This window comes from Tenebrio molitor, chromosome 9, assembly GCF_963966145.1.
Source record: "Tenebrio molitor chromosome 9, icTenMoli1.1, whole genome shotgun sequence".
NCBI lineage: Eukaryota > Metazoa > Arthropoda > Insecta > Coleoptera > Tenebrionidae > Tenebrio > Tenebrio molitor.
Genome location: NC_091054.1, coordinates 6,377,573 through 6,388,299, shown reverse-complemented (window position 1 = coordinate 6,388,299; position 10,727 = coordinate 6,377,573). Strand labels below are relative to the sequence as shown.

Sequence of the window (10,727 nt, the reverse complement as noted above, 5' to 3'; positions counted from 1 at the left end):
ACAAACTTAACCTGTAGTTTTTACTAGGAAACATGAAATTGTAACAAAATATTATAAATAAATTATTCCGCATGTTCATGCTGAGCGTGAGCTTCAGACTCCCTCCAGTTACTCTGGACAGTCTCAACAATCCACTTCCAAAATTTTGACTTTGTAAAATAATAAGCACTACATCCACTAATGAACATCCATGAAATAATCAAAAACACGTCAACATCTTTCGCTGGAACGCTTGTAACGGGTCCGCCGAAATCAGCCGATGTCACGTGGGCTTTCTCTACCGCCGCCACACCTGTATGTTTTGCCAAAAACTTAGAAAATAAATCCAATGAATATTCAGAATCGTTAAACTTTGCAACTGGTCTTCCATTATGAAACAACATCAGTGTGGGGACCCCTACTATGCCATTTTGCGTGTTGAACAAATGATAAACCATAGCATTTATTGCAACCATTTTGATGTCAGGAAACGCGCGCGGCAGCGCATTGAAATGAGGGGCTGCCATGCTGGAGAATGGACAATATTTTGAATAAAACAGCACCAAGATGCAACTAGCTGGGACATCACGACTAGTTATGTTGCTCTGAGGTAACAGAAGTTTTATAAGTTCAGTGTCATTGACTAGCTGGACCTCAGTACTCCCAAAATTAGCCAGACAATGTACTAATTTATGTGTAACATTTGCAGTATCAGTAGTGTTAGTTGCTGTTGCATTAATGTTGTCAGCACCAGTTGAATTAGTAAATGAGGTAAGATTGTTTGAAGTCTCTTCAAGAGTGAGGTCTGAGTTTGCATTCTCTAAAGAGCTGGATGCCTCAGAGGTGATTTCTGATTCTGATTCATCACACAATGTTAGAGGTACACCAACACCTAAAAAGAAAAAAAATCCATTACTTGTAAATATTTGGGCCACACTTACATATTACTAAAATTGTTAATAAATTGAGTATCTGAAAATGCATGATCTTTGTACTATTTAAACATTTTCAAAAGAGACAACTTTCGAATGAGGTTATGTTGACATTTGAATGTTGGTCAACCTGTCTGTCGTTTACTTCAGCTGAGCAGGACGGTACTCGAGTAAAATATTGTTCAAAATAACTCATAGGCGTTTATTTGTTTTAACTAAATAAGTTATGTTATTATACAAGTAATTCTGAAGGCATCTTTTTGCCTTCTAGAGCTGCCAGTATATTTTTCGCCGTCAAGACCGCCATTCCGTTTCTTGTTTCAATACAGGCGCTCCCAATATGTGGCAAAATCACGCAATTCTTCAACTTGAAGAGAGGATGGTCTAGAGGGAGAGGTTCCGGTGTCATCACATCTAATCCAGCGCCCCAAATCACTTTATTACTTAATGCTCTAACTAACGCATCTTGGTCCACAACACCCCCTCTACTAGTGTTAACAAAAACTGCACTCTTCTTCATTTTCTTGAAGGCGTCATCGTTAAACATCTCTTTGGTCTCAGGGGTCAAAGCGCAGCACACTATGACAAAATCGCTTTGTGACAGCAACTCGTCAAGAGTGACTTTCTCGGCGCCTATCTCCTCCGCCTCTTTCCTGACCGATCGATTGTAATAAACAATCTTCTTCACATTGAAAGGTTTTACACGTTTGGCCACTTCTTGTCCGATTCTGCCAAACCCAACGATCCCAACAGTGGAACCCCCTAAACCTGGTCCACACATCCAAAACGGAGACCACGCTTGCCAACCCCCAGTCCTGGCCTCGACATTCGCCTCCAGTAAACGTCGACTCGTGGCTAAAAGAAGCGCTACGGTCAGTTCGGCGGTGGCGTCTGTTAAAATGTCGGGGGTGTAGCCAATCTTAATCTGACGCTTTTTAATTTCATCTATTTGCAAGTGGTCGTAACCGACCGACATCGTCGCGATGACCTTGAGTTTGTTTGCTTTTTTTAACACAGCAGCGTCCACTTTGTCGGTCAACATGCAGAAGAGTGCGTCTTTGTCGGCGATGTTCTTGAGGAGTTCGTCGCGGGGTACTGGATCCGGTCCTGTCCACGAGGTCACGTCACAACTGTCAAAAATCGATCGCAGTTTAGGTTAGGAAATTTCAAGAATATTTTTTTGCACTGATGAGGTACTCACGTCGCCGTTAACAGCTGCAAAGCTTCTTCGTTGATTTTCTTGGTGATGTACACCGAAGGTCGTGCCATTTTTGCCGAGTTTGTGTGAAACTTGCACGTTCTGGTGTGAAGAAGTGGAGGCAGGTGTGAATGGAATTTGCCGGTGACGCTGAGAGAGAGCGTGAATGTAACATGCCGATTCGTAAATATGGAGTTTAAAAAACGGGAATGCATTACTAGGGTCATAAATAATTTCAAACACAGTGATCAAAGGTCACTTTGAACCACACTAGTTTGTAACAGTTGGTAATGTTTTTGAATGAGGAATTCAAGATGATAACACTTGTTTTAAATGTTTTTATTAAAAATAAATAGTCACAATTTCTGCATTAATACTGCCAAAAGTCCTCGAAATTGTTGAATTAGAATAATACTCCACCCAATAAAAATTATTTCTGGTGCAATTTTGTCGCCTTGAAGGTGTTGTGCATCAACATCGCGACAGTCATGGGCCCGACGCCCCCCGGAACCGGCGTAATATGTCCGGCGACTTTGCTGCAACCTGCAAAAATCTGTTCACTCAAGATTCACGATTTTACAACTCTGGACAGACCTTCATAGTCGACGTCCCCCACAATTTTCGTCTTGCCTTCCTTGGTCTTGATCCTGTTGATCCCCACGTCGATGATGCAAGCCCCGGGCTTGACGATCTCGGGCTTGATCAAGTTGACGACTCCCGTAGCGCTGACTATAATGTCGGCCCTCGTCGCGAAATACTTCAATTCTTCTGGGGGCGTGTTTCTGTGGCACAAGATCACCGTCGCTTCCATCCCCGGCAGCTCGTTTCTGTAGTCTGAATGCAGGATCATCGCCATCGGGAGCCCCACGTTCTTCGACCTGCCGCAGATCACGACGTTTTTGCCGGACGTCTTGATGTTGGATCTCTTCAGGAGCTCGATCACGCCCAAAGCCGTGGCGGGGATGAACGTGTCCATGTTGAGGGTTAGCTTCCCGACGTTCTGGATGTGGAAGCCGTCGACGTCCTTGCTGGGGTCCACCGCGTTGCAGACGTTCCTCTCGCTCACGCCTTCCGGGACCGGCAGTTGCACCAGAATCCCGTCGACTTTGGGGTCCTTGTTGTACTGTTGGACCTTCGCGATGATCTCCTTTTCTGTAGTCGTCTTCGGGAGCACGATGGTGTCGCTGTCGATTCCCACCTCCTTGGCCACCAACATTTTGCTGTGGACATACTTTTGGCTAGCCGGGTCTTCACCGACGAGAATGGCGATCAGGCAGGGGCGCCGCTTCCCCTGCTTGACCCACTGCTCGATCTCCGCCTTCAGTTCCTTCTGGAAGTCACTGGAAATTTTCTTCCCATCGATGATTTTGGCCTGTGTGCTGTAAAAATGTATTGTAACTTGGTTGCAAAAAGACTGAGAGTGTAACCTACTTCCAACGCATTTTTCTCAACTAGACCGAATCAGAAGTGTTCGATTGACTAGTCAGTCAAGGCTAGCCCATTGCTTTATATAGTACAAAGCAAAGATGTTTTAAAAATAGATTTCACAAGACTGTTAAAAACATGATAAAGAGTACCCCCCATGGAATTACATCAGCCGTCACGAGACTAGAAACGAGTTGAAACAAATGGAGGAATTATCGACGAAAATTGCTTCATCCTCCTGTTGATTTCTTAATTAGTTCACGATAACGCAAAATAATAAGGAAATTGACGTCAGTGGTAAAAAAACACACGCACCGATTCTTTCTTTGACAAATAAAAGCAAACATCAGTGTCAGTAAACTTTACCTCTGGAAAACCTTCTGGGGGGCTGCGAGGTTCCGGACGCTCAACGTCCGACTAGAATACCTCAGAAGAGTCAGACCGTACTTGATCATTTTACTGGAAATTGACTAGAAGTGCAACACTCGACAGGTGGATCGAAACTCGCATTAAAATTCGAATGATTGATTAAAAGAAACTTGATTGAATTCATAGATTTCATGATTATTGCAACAGGTAGATTTTAAACGCGCGATAAAATGAATAAAATAGCGTTCACTTGTGCAATTTCCGTCATCTTTTTTATGCAATTCAGATTGTAAAAATTGATTACAAGCGAATTTAATTTTTGCCGATTTTTTAGGTTAGGACCACCACATGTCTGCATTGTGTCAACTGTCAAAAAAACGTGGGGTGCAAAATGTAGTGTTTTGGGTTGAAATGGGGGTGTGTTCGTTTCGTACGCTTATCAGGTCCAGAAGTGAATAATAATTTTCATTATCGCTCAATTAGTTCGTCCAAACAAGTCAAGAGATAACTCCAGCGCCGTCACAGAATCGTCACAAGTGTTGAACCTCGGCCAAAAAATTCAAATAACCGGTCACAAGCGCGATAAGATGTTTGCAATTCTTCAGTTAATGGTAATTGTTGATAAGTACTCACGGGGGATTTTCCACTGGGGGCTCGTTGCTGGGCTGCTCCATGTTTGCCACTTTATTGCACTGCACTGTCCTAAACCTATATGGGCGAAAAATGGACGAACTGATAACAGAATCTCCTCCTCAATCCCCAATTTATCAACTTTCTACCTACCGGCAAATAACAATTCACCTGCCCCACAGTAGTTGTTGAAAGCCACGTTGCCATATGTATATTAGGTGGAAATTGTAACCAATGTGGCCTTGCGCGAAAGATAAAGTTTTATTTAGATTGTTTAATGTTTGTCAAATACTTTATTATTTCTGTCCGGACGTGCTAATGAATTTGTCTAATCTAAATCTATTTAATTTAATTTTCTTTAAAGTGCACGAATTGGCAACATGAACATTCCCAAATACAGTGGCGGAACAAAATTTAAATGGCCACAAAAATAAATGTGACATGTGACACAAATGTCACGTGGTCTATTCCCATTAAAATGAAATTTTAATTAATTTAAATTAATTTGAAATTCAAATTTCAAAAAATAAAAGTTTTGTATTCTAGTTTGCACCATCTGATTTGATTAATCAGAATTGATTTATCTGTTTGATAATTGCATAAAATGTCTCAATTGTCGCTCGAATGTTGACAGCGGAAATGAAATAAATGTGAAAATAGACCCTTCAGAGATATCAATGATTGAGTTATGTTCTTTTACTGATAAGGGTGATGAAATGAGATGTTAAAAAAATTATCTTACGATTGAATCGTGTTGATTATAAATGGTCGAGTAAACAGATTGTCGAATAATATTTTAAGAATTGGTAAATATAATCTTGATATGAGTCGATTACTAGACACAGAGGTCAATATTTTTCAGCACATCAGGATAGAAAAAGTGTGCATGATAAAATTAGAATATTATCCAGTGAAGTGATTAAAATGTAAAAATAGAAACAGATAAGGCATCAGAGCCGAGCAGATCTTGAGTCTAATTACTTTTGTATTTTGTGCCAGCTCTAGGGAAATAAATCTGGTTGTCAACTACAATTTCAAATTACAAAGGTCAAAGATGTAAAGGGTGGTACACATTTGTACAGAAAAATACAAATGCAAAAGAATAGTTTATTTGACGAGTTCGTGTGTAAATTGGGTTTTTTTGGCACGAGTGGGCCAGTTTAAAACGCTCGTTTCACTCGCGTTTTAAAGGCCCACGAGTGCTAAAAAAGCCCAATTGAAACACGAACGAATTGAATACAAAATGTTTTTGTTCGACGAGCCCCTTAAAGGCTCCGAACCGCTTAAAATCTTTAAAATTAGCTTGACGTTTCGTTTTGACAAGTGGTGACATTTATCAAAATCCCTTTCACACAGGAGAAAATTCTCAAATTCTGACAGTATCGAACAAAAATATAATTAATCAACTTAAGTACATAACATTTTTGTTTTATAATGGAAAAATTTCCGATAATAATGCGGAATCTCGAAAAGAATGTATTTCAATTCGGATTTTATTTTTCTTTGTTTATTTTTGTTATTATTTAAGTAAAAATTGTGTCGAAATAGATGAGGAAAAGTTCCAGATTGTTTACCTGTTTAGTTAAGTATGATAATATTCTTCCCGGCCTCCACTTTATCATCAATTAGAGCTTGAGGTCAAGGTCCCAAAACATTATCGTTTTCTCACCAGAAACATATTTTTTGTACTAATCATAACTGACATTTTAATAATTTACGCTTAACAAATCCATTTTTTCAAAAACAAAATCATTTTAATCGCTCAATATTTTAGATTTTATTTAACAAAGTAGGTATGGCAGTGATAATTTTATTGTAACTAAAGATTTGGCTTTGTCCAACACTCTCTGCCAGTGGCAGAAATTTTGTTTCCAGAGAAACTTCCGAAAATAATTATTTTATTGTTTCTGACCACCTCTAACACTGCTAATTTTTTCCACTATATTGTCTTTTCGTTTTAAACTCATAATGCCAACCCTGAATACAAAGCTTCTTGATTTTACGTTTGATTGACACGATTCATTTCAAACTTTCATGGCTCACTTATAAAAATTATTACTTTGCAAATACTAAAAATTTACACTGTTTTGCAAAGTGGTTAAGAATATTGGTGGAACGTAAAAGCCTTTGCATTTTTCAATATTGGCAAAGTGCAAAGTTTCAAAAAATGTTGGTGGAATGAAGTTCTGGTAATGTTAGATTAATATGTATAAAAACAACTAAAGGCAGTTGACGAATTTTTTCGCTTTTTATTTTGTTTTTCTTTACTTGAAACTCGTATGACATCGGGTGTTTTTTTAAATTTCACCTCATAGTAGGCGTTGAAGAGTCGATTGTGAACCCACTATACAGGTTACGGATCACGAATCAGCTGTTTAATTCTTACGTTTTGCACGAGTGATGCGTTCACAATCGACTCTTCAACGCCTACTACGAGGTGAAATTTAAAAAAACACCGATAGAATAATGCAATAGTTTATTATGAACGTATACAGCGCACGTATAACTGGTTGCCTATAGTATCACTTGGACAAAGTTTTTTTTTTAATACATAATTATCTGGGTATATTTTTACAAAACATACTCCAGTAACAAATAATTTGTTAAACTACTAGTAATAAATAATTATATTTTGCAATTTTGCCTGTTCTTAACAAGAATTCATTATTCAGTAATAATAAATAATTACGAACGGTTTAAGATCGGACAAGAACTAAACGCAAGGACGTCCAGATGAGCAACGATAAGAGAAAAATCGAAAAATCCTTAATTGCATTGCAACCAAATGGGTGCCTTGAAGACTATGTTTACAGATAAGAAATAAATTACCAGACGACGGCGACGGAGAGGCGAAATTAGGCTAGGGTACTTAAGCAAAATTGGGTATTATAACTGGAAGCGTTTTCCGTAAAGTGATTATTTTCTCTAACTTCCAACATCAGTGCTCAACTTCACCCTCCAATTTAAATTTTGTCGCCGTCCCTCCACGGGACATAAATAAACGAATCAGAATCGACACGAAAAGACAACGGAATCTCGCCCGAATTAATTACAACAGTCCGACGAAAATATTCGAAGAATTTCGTTAATCACCATAAGTGTCAGCATCGAACAGCACCGACAAAATCAGAACGTGGGAATTGATTCGGGCGAAGGATGTGGCGAGGAAACAATTAGTTTGTTCACCGACAAGATCACTTTCTTCATTGTTAATGACCATGTATGAATTACTGTCGACATTTTAATAATAAACGAAAGAAAATTCAGCACTCACTGAACAAAACACACGAATTGCAGTGGCAGCGGTGAAAGCAAATAAAGAACGCCGCAACGATTTGAATTATTTAGCCAAGAAAGCTGGCTTTAATCAGATGCAGCATGATTTATCGCAGACGTGATTATCACTGTTAGCGCTCCGATGCCGCTTTCTGTAATTGGCGGCGATTTTATGCACTTCTGGCCCAGTTCGTATCTGTAAAAAATACATTTTTAATTAGCGCCAAAACATTTTTGAATACATTTATTTGTGTCAAAAAGCTTCTATTTTAGTTGAAAATCATCCAAAAGAAGAATTACCATGTGAGAAAAAATTCCATCTTTTCATTTAGAGCAACCCTCTATTTACCACATCTAGCCCCTAGTGAACTGACAAAGATTTAGAGAACCTTAAAACCACAAAAAATATTTATCACTTAGTGATAATGTTTTTTCTACTCTTTTGCTTCTGTGTTAATAACAATAACAACTACCACCCTTACACGTGCAGACAATGCACAGAGCTGAATTATTTTAATTGTTTGGTTCAGATTCCATCAAAAGCAATCGAAAATCTCACTGGAATAATAACACAAAGAAAATTTCAATTAATTTTTGAGCATTAACCTTTTGCAATTTTCCTGTTTTAATAATTAAATTCCTTTGAAATTTATGGCCAATGATAAAATGATTTGTTAGCGAAATGACTTATTTCCGCCCACTGGTTTTTTAATGCTGCAACATTGTTTTTTGATTTATTATTCAAATCCTCAATTATCGCAACTAAAATTATCGATTTTGACAGCAAAAAGCATTTCCTCCCTCGCTGCAGTTTTCAATCTGTGACCGCTTTTTAAAATACCTTAACTGGGGTAATAGGCCCCCCGTTGACAATACATAGTTGACCTAGACACACTATCATACATTTCATAATTCGTCAATTTTATCATTTTGTCATTTAAACATTGCGCGGTGTTTTGCTTATAACTTCATAACTAACATGTTTAACATAATATCCAATTAAATGGAGGATTGCTTTTTTGAAAAATGTCTTCTGTAAGTTTTTTCTGACACATCGAAAAAGTCTTTTATACGTGCGATATTTAAACATGATGGTCGTACTGAATCTATGTAGATCAAATTTTTCTAAAAAGTGTGTATGGTAACTCGTTGTTGCACTTTCTAAAAATAAAATTGTAATTTATTAACACAGATTCTTTAAAGTAGATCTACTGTAACAAATCTGGTTTCCTTTGTGCAATTTCTTGCATCACAATTAGATAAAAGAAATCAAATCCATGTTATTAATACTGATCGTTCAAAAGTGTTTCATTAAAGTTCGTATTAAATTAATTATTATTTAATTTTCCGGCAATCATTAGCTGTAATTGACTGTTTCGATTGAAAATTATTTAAGATATTGTGCAGCGCATCCCATTCTTTTTAACTTATTGTATCATACAGAGTGGGTCACTGAAACGAACCAGGCGTGTTGTGTGACACCTAACCTCAATTTTTCTAAAAACGGTCAAACTAATTTGTAAGGGGTGCCCCTTGTGTGTAGTGAAAAAAAAAACATCTCAAGAATATTGTTTATAAAATTTATTGGCGCAGTTTCACTAAAAAATTAATATCTCGAGAAGATTACAACAAATTTGATGAAGGAAGATTTTCAGGAATGTTCAAGATCCAATATATTTTTTTTCCATATGATAATGCTTCGAAATGTATTATTTTATTTACATAAATTAAAACAAATGTATATGTTATTGATATTTCCTAAAAAGTAAACTTTGAATGTTTCTTCGTCAAAAACCATTTCTCTACTTTTTTCGTATTCATTTCATGATATTGGACACTGAAAACACTGTAACATTTGATAAAAAATCTTATTACACTCTTTTCCATTTATTTTAAAACCTTCTTAATCTTAAATAATTAATCCTCCCCTCCCTCACCCCCACACTTTCACCGATGGATTTTACGTTTTTTGACAGACGCGAAGACACGTGACTACATTTAACTACCCAGACGCTACGCAATAAAAAGTAGAACGAAGTGTAAAAATTCATCATATCAATCATCTTAGAAGAATTAATAATTTCAATAACAGTTTATAACAATTATTAAAAACACGTGTATTGAAAATAGCTGTCAATCCATTAAACTACAATTGGCGTGATTGTTCTTCAGGGCTACCAACGGTGTACTAAACAACTTGAAACAAATAATGTGGCTCGTTTAGTATTTTTGATTGCGTCATGTTTTGGAACTAGAATTTAAAAACGTAAATCAGTTTTTTCTCCTGGCCATATAATGTACAATTATTTTGGTACTTACTGCATCTTGTTAATTAACTTAAAAAATAAAAAGTAAGAAAAATTGACAAGATTTTTTTGGAGAAAAAATGAAATTTAGTTTCGACCTTCAAGCCACGGCTCCAAATTAAATAAACTTAATCTAATTTGGCACACGCAACTGGTAAATCTTTAAGAATATATTTTTTTTTTTTGTAATTTTTCATTATCAAATAAAGCTACAAATTTTAAAAAATATACAGGGTGTTATTGAGATGCGCGGACACTTTTTAACCACGAGCTACTGGCTCCATTGTAGAACTCGGAAAAATATTTAAAAAATTCTGTCAAAAAATTAAATGAGATTTATTTTTTGAGCTACAATTTTTTTTTATTGCTTTTAGTCTTCTAAAATTTCTTGTAAAATTTCGGCACATTTTAAAAAACACCCTGTTTATCATATTTTATAAAACGTACACCAATGCGGTTTCCTTGTTTTAAAGCATATTTTCTGAAGATTACTTTGCAGAGGACAACGTAGAAGACTAAAAGCAATAAAAAAAATTGTAGCTCAAAAAATAAATGTCATTTTATTTTTTGACAGATTTTTTTTAAATATTTTTTCCGGTCGTAAATAATGTC

The 10,727-nt window shown here is 36.7% G+C and overlaps 3 protein-coding genes across 6 annotated transcripts; all 3 read right to left on the bottom strand.

Annotated features, from left to right (window-relative positions):
• Nucleotides 1-6: 6 nt before the first annotated feature.
• Nucleotides 7-1,074, bottom strand: bug (thioredoxin domain-containing protein bug). The gene is made up of 2 exons (XM_069057248.1): nt 921-1,074; nt 7-871 (listed from the first exon to the last, which is right to left on the bottom strand). The coding sequence occupies exons 1-2, from the start codon at nt 961-963 to the stop codon at nt 63-65; spliced, it is 852 nt and encodes a 283-aa protein (XP_068913349.1). The 5' UTR covers nt 964-1,074; the 3' UTR covers nt 7-62.
• Nucleotides 1,075-1,099: 25 nt separating this feature from the next.
• LOC138137713 (glyoxylate reductase/hydroxypyruvate reductase) lies at nt 1,100-2,404 on the bottom strand. Its single transcript, XM_069057240.1, has 2 exons — nt 2,113-2,404; nt 1,100-2,041 (listed from the first exon to the last, which is right to left on the bottom strand). The coding sequence occupies exons 1-2, from the start codon at nt 2,334-2,336 to the stop codon at nt 1,144-1,146; spliced, it is 1,122 nt and encodes a 373-aa protein (XP_068913341.1). The 5' UTR covers nt 2,337-2,404; the 3' UTR covers nt 1,100-1,143.
• Nucleotides 2,405-2,432: 28 nt separating this feature from the next.
• Nmdmc (NAD-dependent methylenetetrahydrofolate dehydrogenase) lies at nt 2,433-4,757 on the bottom strand. 4 transcript variants are annotated; one of them, XM_069057243.1, is made up of 4 exons: nt 4,687-4,757; nt 4,537-4,611; nt 2,704-3,488; nt 2,433-2,652 (listed from the first exon to the last, which is right to left on the bottom strand). In XM_069057243.1, exons 2-4 carry the CDS (start codon nt 4,575-4,577, stop codon nt 2,540-2,542), a joined length of 939 nt encoding a protein of 312 aa, XP_068913344.1. In that variant the 5' UTR covers nt 4,578-4,611; nt 4,687-4,757; the 3' UTR covers nt 2,433-2,539. The 4 variants fall into 4 exon arrangements, with proteins under 4 accessions (XP_068913344.1, XP_068913343.1, XP_068913342.1 ...); XM_069057242.1 differs by having other exon boundaries at nt 4,537-4,718; XM_069057241.1 differs by lacking the exons at nt 4,537-4,611; nt 4,687-4,757 and adding an exon at nt 3,901-4,416.
• Nucleotides 4,758-10,727: the final 5,970 nt, after the last annotated feature.

Bases quoted from the DNA above. Each gene is read 5' to 3' on its own strand.
- bug (XM_069057248.1), bottom strand. From the start codon at position 963: ATGCATTTTCAGATACTCAATTTATTAACAATTTTAGTAATAT. The intron at 872-920 runs GTAAGTGTGGCC...TTTTCTTTTTAG, and splicing joins ATTAACAATTTTAGTAATAT to GTGTTGGTGTACCTCTAACA.
- LOC138137713 (XM_069057240.1), bottom strand. From the start codon at position 2,336: ATGACCCTAGTAATGCATTCCCGTTTTTTAAACTCCATATTTACGAAT. The intron at 2,042-2,112 runs GTGAGTACCTCA...GATTTTTGACAG, and splicing joins TTGCAGCTGTTAACGGCGAC to TTGTGACGTGACCTCGTGGA.
- Nmdmc (XM_069057241.1), bottom strand. From the start codon at position 3,989: ATGATCAAGTACGGTCTGACTCTTCTGAGGTATTCTAGTCGGACGTTG. The intron at 3,489-3,900 runs GTAAAGTTTACT...ACATTTTTACAG, and splicing joins CCCCAGAAGGTTTTCCAGAG to CACACAGGCCAAAATCATCG. The intron at 2,653-2,703 runs GTCTGTCCAGAG...AGATTTTTGCAG, and splicing joins GGGGGACGTCGACTATGAAG to GTTGCAGCAAAGTCGCCGGA.